The sequence below is a fragment of the Symphalangus syndactylus genome, chromosome 23, assembly GCF_028878055.3.
Source record: "Symphalangus syndactylus isolate Jambi chromosome 23, NHGRI_mSymSyn1-v2.1_pri, whole genome shotgun sequence".
Classification (NCBI taxonomy): Eukaryota; Metazoa; Chordata; class Mammalia; order Primates; family Hylobatidae; genus Symphalangus; species Symphalangus syndactylus.
Window position 1 is genome coordinate 50067965 of NC_072445.2, and position 12923 is coordinate 50080887.

Here is a 12923-nt window from a genome sequence, read left to right on the forward strand (position 1 = left end):
ATTCCCCAAAAAGAATCTGAAGAAAAGTCTGGTGTGGGAGGAACGGAGCTGGGGCCTACATCTACCACAGGGAGAAAACTGGCCCAGACTTTTATTAGCTCACATAAATGGTATGTTTCTTCCCCAATCCTCTTTAATACTTTGATCAAATGTCTTGGTATATGTAATCAAGAAAGTTCTCTAGACAAAAGTTTCTAGAAGTGATCTTTGTATCATCTGCCTCCCAAACATTTGGAATGATTGTTTTGAAATATGCAAATTCCTGGGCCTATGGCAAGGCTACTGAATTGGCAATGTGGCCAGATAGTTGCATTTCAAACATATACCTCAATAATTGCCAATGACCTCAATAACTGCCAGCTCCAGAGGTTATTCTCAAAGATGGAGGTGTTTAAAATCTACTTTTATAAATGATTACTATCTCATCATCATTCCTCTTCCTTAACTAAAATTCAACAAATCAGAAAGATGTATGTGTAGTGTATGATCACCGAATCACTCATTCCTTATTCATTTGTTGTTTCATCAATTCTTTCTCATTCTTACCCAATTATATTGTCACAGGTTAAAAACTCTTACCACCCAGTTTTCCCTCTGGTTCACACCACCAGAAATGATTAACTAAGAGGACATATTTTTAAAAGTCAGCAATCTAAATCAAACTTCTCTTTCTTATATTACAAATAACAAGAAATGTGTTGGAACTCACCAAGAGAAATAAAAAGCATTACTGAGAGCAACAAATAAAAAGAAAGACAGAAATTTATAACGTCTGCAGAACAGCCAAGGTCCCACTAACAAACATTTTTTTTTCCAGGCAGAAAATTTTGCTCGCCCTACCTGATATTGTGCAAGTATGTTTACTGCAGTTTAATATCCACACAAGCAGGAGAAGAAATTTAATAATTTTTCAACTGGAATGAATTGACAGCCAGTGTTAGAAAACTGCAGACTCTGCAGAATCAATAAAGGCTGCTGGCATCACAAAGTAGTACTTTTGCCCAGAAAACATCTCACAAAGGTCGGGTTTACAAACCACCAGGTAGCAGTATCACTTTCACATCTTTCCAAGGCTATTAAAATTCCATTAAACAACCTTCCAAAACCAACTTGCAGCCTTTAAAGTTCTCCAACATCATCCCAGAGACAGATCAGCCTCAGTTCAAATGGTAAAAGCAAACACTTGGTTAACTCTTGTTCCTGGTCACAAGAATCATTTGGAGAATTCTGTTTAGTAAAGGTATCAAAGCAAATATATATTACTTATAACTGTAAGTGTGGAACTAGGTGGACATACCCTTTCAGTAAAATTTTAGATACCCGTTAACTATCAGATGATTTCCCAAAGTAAGTTATTTCTCTGTTGTAAATCTTGGAAAGCCACCACCTCTACATATCTGGTGTTATAAAATCAAGCCCATGTCATAAGATACAGCATTCAATTGTGCTGGAAGAGCAGCTGAAACTAAGCAATATCTCTTGCCCACTTAAAAAATATGGTTTTTCCATACTACTTTTTCATTATGGGTTCCAAGTCATACATGGAATTTCATCAGGCATAATCAATTCTAGATTAACCACTCATTCAACATTTATTGTGCACCTACTAAACCCATATTCACACTGCCACATATGCCTGACCCCAATCCCCTCTTGGTTCAGTCTTCCCATGTCCTAAAATACAGATGAAGAAATGGGAAACACATGCTCCTGAGTAAGCAGCATTTCTCTCCACCTCTGAGCAGAGACGCATGGCTCTCACCAGATGCAGGCAAGAGTCTTCATTAAATACATCAGTTTTCCTCCAAAGGGCATAAACTTCATTATTTGCTTATTTGATCTCAAAAGCAGGTGGATTTGCCTCAATCAAAGCAGAATATGGGCACCTCAGGATCTTGATAGAGAACACAGAAGTCTGTTGCCGTATTCAAACCAAATGTCTCGCTGAAAGAATTATGTTTATAGTGGAAAATGGGCAGGCTATTTGTTCCTTTAAATCAGTGGTCTCATATCACTTTCTGAATCAGCTAAAAATTTTTAAAGTATTCCCATAGATGTATACTTATTAATTGTATTCTTGTACTATTGTACTAATATATACAATATGAAACATACACAAAGAAAAGAAAAATTTAAAGAATGAGAAAACACAAATAAATACAAATTCTAATGTTTTCTTCCTGGACCTAGCTATACCACCTCACAAAATAACCTATGGCATACAAACCCCTAAGCTATTAGCCTCTATAACAGGAGTACTTTACAGCACCCAATGGCTGTGGAATCTGGAAGTGGACCAGATTACCAGTGAGTAGTATACTTTGTATTGTCTTAGCACCCAATAAATCCCTCCAGAGTGTTATGCTTTTCAAGACATGTCTGCAAGTTCTTTTTTTTTTTTTTTTTTTTTAGATGGAGTCTTGCTCTGTCGCTCAGGCTGGAGTGCAATGGTGCTATCATGGCTCCCTGCAACCTCCGCCTCCTGGGATCAAGCAATTCTCCTGCCTCAGCCTCCCAAGTAGCTGAGATTACAGACATGCACCACCACGCCTGGCTATTTTTTGTATTTTTAGTAGAGATGGGTTTTCGCCATGTTGGTGAGGCTGGTTTAGAACTCCTGACCCCAGGTGATCCGCCCGCCTTGGCCTCCCAAAGTGCTGGGTATTATAGGCATGAGCCACCGCACCCGGCATGTCTGCAAGTTCTAACAAGAAATGCCAAAATATATAACTTTCAAAAACATAGTATGTAAGTGAGCGTTAAAGGGATGCTGCTGGGACCTACTCTATCCCTCACCACTCCCTATGTGAAAACTCTCTCAAACCTAATGCCAAGCTGGTATTACTTTTCTTTAAAGACAATAAGTGTTCAAGAAGCTAAGAGTCAAAACTGTTGCTTGATTTTAAAAACCACATGTGTGATTATGGCCAACTTTCTACCATGTTTCAGACTTTCTATTCTTACCTGTTTTCCCAGAGTCTCATTATTTTAAATAACTTTTATATTTAACTGCATGTTTGTAAATTGTTTTATAGAGCACAAAAGAGTAAAAAGTAAATAAAACTCACCAACAGCAGTGAGGGATGACTGCACTATGATTTTCATAAGGATAGATTTAACAAGGTATTTCCAGAAGCAGCAGATTTTCTGTACGTTGGACTATACATACTCTGAACTACGAAAACTCAGAATTATGAACCAATGTAACAACCTTGGGATCACATCCTTGTTTCCCATGCCAAGGATAAGCTGTTTGCTCCATTATCAGCAAACCTCTCCTTCTGTCCTCCTTACTGGCAGAAGTAATCAACTATTGATTGTAATAATGTACTGTTATCATACCTTTTCTAAAGCATGTGCCTATTAGCAGAAATAAGAACTGCTTCTAATAAATGCTCAATAAATATTTGTTGAATGAATGGAAAAATAACAGCTACATAGTTCCAATAGTCACCTTAGTTAAAGAGTCACCATTTGGTTTCTTTCTTTCAGAGACTTCGGCATCACAGAAGCCTCGGGATTCAGAATGGCAAGTAGATTTCATCCTGAATACTCAGCATAATCAATGGCAATGGCTAACAAGAACTTAGTGAGAGGGATTCTGAGGAGGAAACCTGGTTGATTTGTAAGAATGACTTCTGTTATCCCAAATTTGGTGTCTGTTTTTGCATACTTCGATTTTCATTAGTCCAACTTGCTAACTCTCTCTCCTAAACTAGGAGGGGATCCTTAAAGAGAGGGACCATGTGGTTTTCATCGTAATTCCTACCTATGCACGGTAAGTACTCCATAAATGTCAGCCACCCTTTTGTGATGCCTTGGTTGATAACAAAAACAGCTGAGCCTTTTAGCTTAAATAAGTACCTTTGGACTTTGAAACCATCCATTCACTGTCTAGGGCAGTAATTGCAAATTAACAACGATTGTGTTGCTCCTCCACCTTCCCTATATGGCCATTATTTACTAATCAACCAGGGTTTCTCCTCAGAATCCTTCTCACTACAGAATTGAGAGGGTCAGCTCATTTTACAGCTTCAATCAAAAAATTTTCTAGAATAGTGGTTCTTAATTGTAGTTCTCACCTCTGACTATCATCGCAGTCAGCTGTATTTTAGAAAACACAAAGCCCTCATCCATGGAAACTGTGATGCAATTGTTAGGGTTATGACGCAGACACATTTGGTTTTGGTTTTATAAGACTGCCAAGTGAGTTAAACAGCCAGATTGAGAATATTAATCTATTCTACAACTATATTAGTTCTTAAAGGTTAAATCCTTCTTTTATGGATTGACAATATGTATTAACATATTAGATACAGAGCTAGAAGTTCTGCCACGAAGTATCTTGATTAATTTGTTTAAATGAATTTCCCCCATAATTGACCATGGAACCCCTTCATCAATAACCCCTATCATATAGCGTTTTGTTTTGTTTTTGAGACGAAGTCCCCTCTGTTGCCCAGGCTGGAGTGCAGTGGCATGATCTTGGCTCACTGCAACCTCACCTTCCAGGTTCAAGTGACTCTTCTGCCTCAGCCTCCCAAGTAGCTGGGGTTACAGGCGTGCGCCACCACACCTAGCTAATTTTTGTATTTTTAGTAGAGAAGGGGTTTCATCCTGTGTGGCAGCCTGGTCTTGAATTCCTGAACTCAAGTGATCTGCCTGCCGAGACCCTCTCAAAGTGCTGGGATTACAGGCGTGAGCCACCACGACTAGTCTATCATACAGTTTTAATGAAGCACAGCCATATCCATTTATTTGCATATTTTCTGTGGCTGCTTTCATGCTACAAGGGCAGAACTAAATAGTTGCAGCAGAGGCCTTATGGCCCACAAAGCCTAAAATATTTACTATTTGTCCTTGAAGGAAATGTTCACTACTCCTGGATTGCAGTGTTCAGGAATACCTTAAATAATTAGAAACACTAATCTAAACCAGCAGATTCTGGCTGAATCCTCAAAGTTCTGAGGAGAGGCCTCATTAAACAGTGCCCCACTTCTACTTCAACCACGGTGGTCTGCCTCTACTTTTTCAAGTTTCCTTTGTAAAAAGGGTTCCCTTTGTTGCTAAGAAAAGTTTAAACACCACTGACAGAAACTCAGAGACCTGAATAGGCAAAGGCCACATAAATTATACTCTGTTTCTGCCACTGATAGTCTTAACTAACAGTCCCTGAAGTCACAGTGATTAATCTTAGCTTATTTAAACTGAATATCTGATAAATAGCTATTTAGGCACTGTGTTCACGATCCAGTTATGTGTATTATGTACATTACATTTATTTAGTTCTCCCAAAAAATGTCTTTTAAAGGTTACATTTTAATATTATATTTTTGGGTTTTGTAAGAATCAACAGAAGAAAAAGCCAGGTAGAGAATATATCTTCAATTTCTATCTATCATTAGTCAAAAACATTTCTACTATATCATTCAGTGTCTCTTAGGAAAGAAAGCATGAAAATAATTCTGAGTGTTCAGTGCCTAGAAACATGTAGACTTCTCTCGGTAAAGTATATACTTTCTTTTACATACTCCTATCAGATTATATGAATCACTCTATTTCACTATTCTTCTGAAGAGCCAGGACTCAACAGTTGTAAAATCATCTTCCCTCTTTCAAAACACAATACAGCATTTTACATGGCTCTTATTTCCATGCTCTTTTACATACAATCATTTAATGTAAGCTGCCTAAAATCCTTTTTGGAAGTTGACAATTGTTATAACAAACATGTAAATTGCATCATTACTCCTACAGATAACATGCATTTCTCAATAGAATACAGCACGTATGAAAAGATAAAGGAATTAAAGAGACATTTAATTTAACTGCCATATAAATCAACAGAATGCAATTATGGCCCCCTTTTAATCTTGGGTTGAAATCAGTGTATACTAATCATCATTACAGTCAACTGGGACTTGATATAAAGTGTACAACTGAACGATTTTAAGCTTATACAATAGAAAATCAAATATTGCTCATATTCTTTCCTATCTAAACAAGTAGGAAGCAATGTGCTACAGTTGCATTTCATAATTAATCTTATACATACTGGATAGTATCTTTGCCAGTCTTGAAATACAGAATCCATTACTTAAAATTCCAACATTAATATCGAAATTAATCCAAATCACTAGGCATCAAGAAATTTTCTTCCTGTTCTGAATATTTCATCCTAATTTATTTTACCTTTCCATAACCAGTTTATGCCACTTATCTTGCAGGGGCTTTTCAGATTTATGAGGGAGCCAAAAAGTAGTAACACACAAATGAGATCTAGAAAAGCACACGATAGCTATAAAAACAGCTCATCCATCATCTTTACATTTTGATTCCAGAGACAGCGCAATGAAAGTTGGTGTTTCCACACCACTCACCCTGCACGCTTACAAAGGTTTGCTCCATCACTTATACAACTGAAACTGATTGATTAGCTGCTAGAGAAAAATCAGTACAAATATCCTAGAAAACACTAGCCTGTAAATTCATTCTGGCCCCAACAAAGTCCTGGTCACCACTTGACATGTTTTTCTAGATATCTAAAATGCAACCGTGTCAAACCCAGCAAACTCAGCCCCCACACACTGTTAATCCTAGGAATTTTTAAAACCTGAATCTCATCAGAAGGGAGGAAGTGAGAAGGAAGGTTTCATAACAATCTGTGAGAACAACGAAATGATACGCAGAAGTTACCTGGTAAATCTTAAACTCACATGCAGAAGTCTCCTCAACAATAAAACACACACTGAGAAGGTAAAAATAGTCGATTATGGAAGTTGAGAGAGAAAAAAAAAATGCCAGAAAACCAGTAAGATGTAATTTATATACAAAAGAAATTACATTTCTATTTAAACATAGAAATATTTACTTTAATGCTGTCCATTCAAAAGTTAATGAGCTCTCTCATTTTTTGGCAGCTGAATGCATAGTCAGCGTATTTTTAGTATTGTGGGAAGCCATTTTATATTCAGAATGACTTCATGATTATTTCAGAATCTCTTCTGAATGCTTCCTTGCCTTTGGGGTAGGCTTTAGTCTCCTCATTCATTAGACTAACAAGAAATAAATTTTTATGAATATAAAATGTCTCATAATCACACCTGTAATCCCTGCACTTTGGGAGGCAAAGGTGGGCAGATCACTTGAGGCCAGGAGTTCGAGACCAGCCTGGGCAACATGGCAAAACCCTGTCTCTATCAAAAATAGAAAAATTAGCCAGGTGTGGTAGTGCACACCTGTAGTCCCAGCTACTCAGGACGCTGAGGTGGGAGGATTGCTTGAGCCCAGGAGGAGGAGGCTGCAGTGAGCCAAGATCGTGCCACTGCACTCCAGTGAGATCTCACCTCAAAAAGATAAAAAATGTCTGATAAATATGCTATTTGGAATAAAATTTTGATCCTATTGTATATTCTATCATATGACTGGAAACCAGGGTTCTAATCCTCATTCCACAGTTGATTTAGAGTTTAAAAAAAATCATTTTGTAATTCTGACATACAGGAGCCATTAAAAAAATTAAAAGAAAGAAAATGCCACTTTAAGGATGGGAAATTTAACTCCCATCCACAGAGTGGCTTTAAACCTAGTACTACAATTTATTGGTGGCATATTTAGGTTTTTCATTATAGAGTAACTTTTCATAAAACCATGTTTGTTATTCATTATAAGACAGGCAATCTAATCATGGTAGAATGCAGAACTTAAGAGTTTCTGGTCCAAAGACTATTCCTATTACCTGAATTATTAAATAACTAAACGTGCAAAAGTCATAGTAATAAGAAAATGAGTCATTTCTTCTCTTATGTTTACTTTCATAATTATTATTTGCAATTTTAAAGCTCAAACTTAGGATTTCTATAACAGCATTAAAATCTCAATGTCTTTTGCAGAAAAAAGACAATGCTACTAAAACGTCTTAAAAATATTAGCTTATAGATTGATACTTCCTATTTTTTTTTTTTTTTTTTTTTTGAGACAGAGTCTCGCTCTGTCGCCCAGGCTGGAGTGCAGTGGCGCAATCTCGGCTCACTGCAAGCTCCGCCTCCCGGGTTCACGCTATTCTCCTGCCTCAGCCTCTCCGAGTAGCTGGGACTACAGGCGCCCGCCACCACGCCCAGCTAATTTTTTTGTATTTTTAGTAGAGACGGGGTTTCACCATGGTCTCTATCTCCTGACCTCGTGATCCGCCCGCCTCGGCCTCCCAAAGTGCTGGGATTACAAGCGTGAGCCACCACGCCCGGCCGATACTTCCTATTTTTGAAAGGGATTATAAGGCCATCCCTAGCATGAATTTGCATTTCTCAAATTTAGAAAATGAAAGGTAACTGTCATACTAAACATCTATCTATAGAGAAATTTTTTATAAAACATAATTTGGACTCAAAAGAAAAATCTGTCATTTGATTTTAGTCATTAACGTTTTTGCTATGGATGTTACAATATTCTTACCCAAAATTAGACTTCTCTTCCTGGCTTCGGAATTTAGTTTAAGTAATATTTCTTCTTCGTAATATTGACATAGCCAATTACTTTATACACGTTATCTCAAATTCTTAAAATAAAAACATTAAATGTTATAGTGATGAGAAAGCCATAAGCTTGGAGAGGTGAGATACTGTGTTCACATCATGTGGCTGGTAAGCAACAGAGCAGTATTTCAAATCTAAACCGCTTATAGCAAAAAGCACCAAATACTTGAGGAATTAAAATTTTCCTAGCTGGGTGCAGTGGCTCACAACTGTAATTCCAGCACTTTGGGAGGTCAAGGTGGCTTGAGGCCAGGAGTTCGAGACCAGCCTGGCAAACACAGGGAGACCCTGTCTCTCTAAAAAATTTAAAAATTAGCCAGACTTAGTAGTGCACGCCTGTAGTCACCACTGCTGGGGAGACTGAGGCAGGAGGATCGCTTCAGCCCAACAGTTTGAAGCTGCAGTAAGCTCTGACTGTACCACGACACTCCAGCCTGGGTGATACAGTGTGAGACCGTCACCAAAAAAAAAAAAAAAAGGCCAGGCACGGTGGCTCACGCTTCTAATCCCAGCACTTTGGGAGGCCAAGGCGGGCGGATCACGAGGTCAGGAGATCGAGACCACGGTGAAACCCTGTCTCTACTGAAAATACAAAAAAATTAGCCGGGCATGGTAGCGGGCGCCTGTAGTCCCAGCTACTCGGAGAGGCTGAGGCAGGAGAATGGCGTGAACCCAGGAGGCGGAGCTTGCAGTGAGCCGAGATTGCGCCACTGCACTCCAGCCTGGGCGACAGAGCGAGACTCCATCTCAAAAAAAAAAAAAGAAAGAAAGAAAAAACCAATCACATTTCCTGAACACACTGGGTTATCTCACAAGTTAGCTCACCAGTCCAAAAACTAGCATTTAGTTTCAATTCTAATACACAGATAATAAGGCAAAAGAAAAACCTGATGTTGCAAACATTCCATAGTTGGGAATAAAAAGGTACTTATCTTACTGATGTTGAGAAGAGTAATCTTCTAATACATTCTCTAAAAATAGCTACTATATTACTGCTAACCTCTGATACATTATTTGAATCACTCGCCTTAACCCACTTGGATTGACAATGTTAACTTACTAAAGATCTACAGAAGCAATACACTGTAAATTGGTTGCTCAGAGGGCATTTCTAAAGATAAATCACAGAGCTAAGGTGCATATTGTTAGAAAAAGTCATAATCAGTTTATACAAACTATGTTTCTGAGGCAGGAGAACAGGGTCTGGAGGCAGGGACCCTAAGGCCAATTCACCCTGACTTCCTAGAATTAAATCAGAAAAAAAAAAAAAAAAAACAAACAAACTTTCCAGCCTACGTAACAAAAACGACCAGAGGTTACTCCCTTTGCAAATCCCCATCTTTTCTGCAGAGCAGATGGGAAATTGAAAGTATCTCTGATTGGTTGCTTTCTGCAACCAGTCAGACGTTTGTATAAGCATGCAACTTTGTAACTTCACTTCAGCTTTCCACAACCAATCAGATGTTTGCATAGGAGTGTGACCTTTGTAACTGCACTTCAGCCTCTGATTGGTTGCTCTCCACAACCAATCAGACTGACCACAGACCACCATTTCCTTTACATGGGGTGAACACCAAGTGGCCAACAGGAAACCTCTAGGGGGTATTTGGATCCCAGAAGATTCTGTATCCAGGCCCTTGAGCCACTGCTCAGACCCGCTCCCACACTGTGGAGTGTACTTTCATTCTCAATAAATCTCTGCTTTTGTTGCTTAATTCTTTCCTTGCATTGTTTGTGCATTTTGTCCAATTCTTTGCTTAAAACGCAAAGAACCTGGATACCATCCACCAGTAATATTTCTGTTCTGTCTTTTTCTCAAGTCACATATAATTCATAAATGTGTTCATATAAAGCCATGAAGCAATCATATCCAAATGTGAGCATAAGTTACAGGTGAGAATAGATGTAAGCGAGTGAAGAGGAGATTTTCACTTTCTACATGGTGATTTTACAGCTTTACATTTTTCAAATAAATTTTCAAGTAAAATGAAATAGATTTTTTCAAAAATTATATGCAGTTGCTCTTAGAAATGCATGATGTTAAAAAAAGTACTAATTTGCATGCCTTCTAAGTTGCAGTGTTTGGTAGATAGATCATCTATGTTTAATATCCCCATTATCTGACAGATATATGAAAAAACAAACACTAATTAAGAATGCCAGCAAAGATTTTTTCAAATAGATTTAGTTTCTGGGGAAATTTTTGCCCCTTTTAAAAAATCCTTGGAAGTACTGGTTATGCTGTAGTAAAGACAACCACCCAGGCTTTTTCTTAGATTAGACAATAATCTGGCTCTAAAAGGAGAATGCTGGCAAGAGTCAGTAAATTTCCTTTATTTCTCTCTCAATACTAGTTGAATGTGAAAGGAGGAGGGGACTGAGCTAAGAATATACAAGTAGAGAAAAACTGCTGGGAGGCATCAATAAATTAAACAAGGAGACATTTTTCTCTATTAAAAGAAACATTCCAAATTCATGTTTCTAAAAGTTTTCTATAGACTAAACAAAAAAATGAATTTGGAACTCATACTTTCTGAAACCCAGAGTGTGAAACACTGAAACTAGCACTCTAAGTTACTTGCCAGAAAGAAAAGTACATTGCCAATCACTATTAACCTGCAAGATTATGAGACAATAGATTATCTCATGTTGGGAGTAAAAACACACCACTGTTACAGGCACATACTATAAACAAAGACAAAAGAGGAAGTTTATGGTTTAAGCAGTTATATGTCCACACAACTGTGACTCATGTTAAAGATAAGTCTTACTATATATGCTGAGAGAGACCTAGATAATCACATTTCCTGCAAGTGATGACTCAGAAGTAGTTGGCCACCCCACACAAATCATTCTCATTAGGCCTCTCCCCCAGTACCACTCTTTACTGGTCTGACAGTCATGTGGTTAAAAAGGGTGGCCTCCTTTATTGGCTGATATGAAAACTTATCTTCTTCAAAGACATCTACAAACCCTAATTAGCTCTATTTTCTAAATGGTCCAAAAATGTCAAAGAAAGAGATGAAAAATCTGAGTATTTCACTTGTCCACAAAAATCTTAACAGACATCAGAGGCTCACGGATTTCATTTTACCTTAATTTTGTCTTTTCCATGGAGTCTAAAGATGGGTGATAAAGTTCAAAATACGTCATTTACCTTAGAGTGATAAGAAAATGGAAGCGTAGTAAAAGAAGACTAATGTAAAAATAAACTAAGTGATTAAATCTGGTCACATCTTTTATTAGTTAAGCTCATATATTTATAAAACTCTTCAGAAAACTAAAGAAGTTGGTCTCTAAACTGAAGTATTACTTAGAAGACTAACACAATTTATTAAGAAGACTAATTTCACATGTAATTCTAGAAACTCTTACCTTGAAAAGATTGTTTGGCTCTATCTACTAGTTCATCAATTGGATAACTGGCCAAATTTCCTCTGGCGTGTTTAGTTTTGCAGTAGGTACAAGCATTGAGACACCTGTTCAAATGATAACAATAAATAAGACTCAAATTTCTAAAGATAGCGTATACTTAACATGTGGGTACCTCAAAACATACACAAAAGTGCTCTTTCAGAAACATTTGCATAGTTTATACAAGAAATTCAAAAACCAAGTATCTATCATGTCTCAGAGTTATTTTATCTCCACCAGGCACAAAAATTTGCAACTTTTAAGTTTCAACTACTCAAGAATGGCTGTACAAATCACATATTATCTAAAAGTGCACAAATCTATAAGAAAGTTTAAAAATGCTTACAATGACTAATCAAAAGAAATTCAAGACCTGCATTACTTTTTCATAAACTACTGACATTACTTTGGCCATCACAACTAGAAAGCTCTGGTATTCCTTATACATACTATATTATTCAGAAATGATGACACATACTCATTTAACTTTTAACTAATAAGAATAAATAAGTAGATAATATAGCATTCTCATAAGAAAATACACCCTTAGAAATTTTTAGATAATCTTTTTTCACTCCTTGAAATCAGGAAGAAATATTAAAGCATGTTCAATGAATAATTCTCTGAGACTACATTAATCAAAGTAAAAAAAGTAGAATGGCAATATTAGCTTTAAAAAATTAAAAAATAGGCATACTTCCCAATAGTATTTAGACATGATATACAATTGTCTTTTTAAAACTAAAATATTGGTTCCACTCTTATAATATTAAAATATACCTTAAACGAATTTATTAAAAAATAAAAGACACAGTTACTAAACAAAAAATAGTCATATATCAAAAAGATAAGGCTCAATAACATTGAACCAAACAAAAAGGAACATCTCTTCAGTGATTCGATTGCTATAATGAGTAGCAAGGCTTTAAAAAGACCATAGTACACAAATGCTTTAAAATTTCATATTGAGAAAAATTG

General features: G+C 36.9%; 1 protein-coding gene across 8 annotated transcripts in view; it reads right to left on the reverse strand.

Moving 5' to 3' along the window:
- Nucleotides 1-12923, reverse strand: part of CDKAL1 (CDK5 regulatory subunit associated protein 1 like 1) — a 759164-nt gene that overhangs the window by 440351 nt on the left and 305890 nt on the right. For all 8 annotated transcript variants that reach the window (XM_063632136.1, XM_063632135.1, XM_063632137.1 and 5 more), the window contains one exon: nucleotides 11907-12010. In XM_063632136.1, the coding sequence (XP_063488206.1) occupies nucleotides 11907-12010 (104 nt within the window). The remainder of the gene's footprint in view (nucleotides 1-11906; nucleotides 12011-12923) is intronic.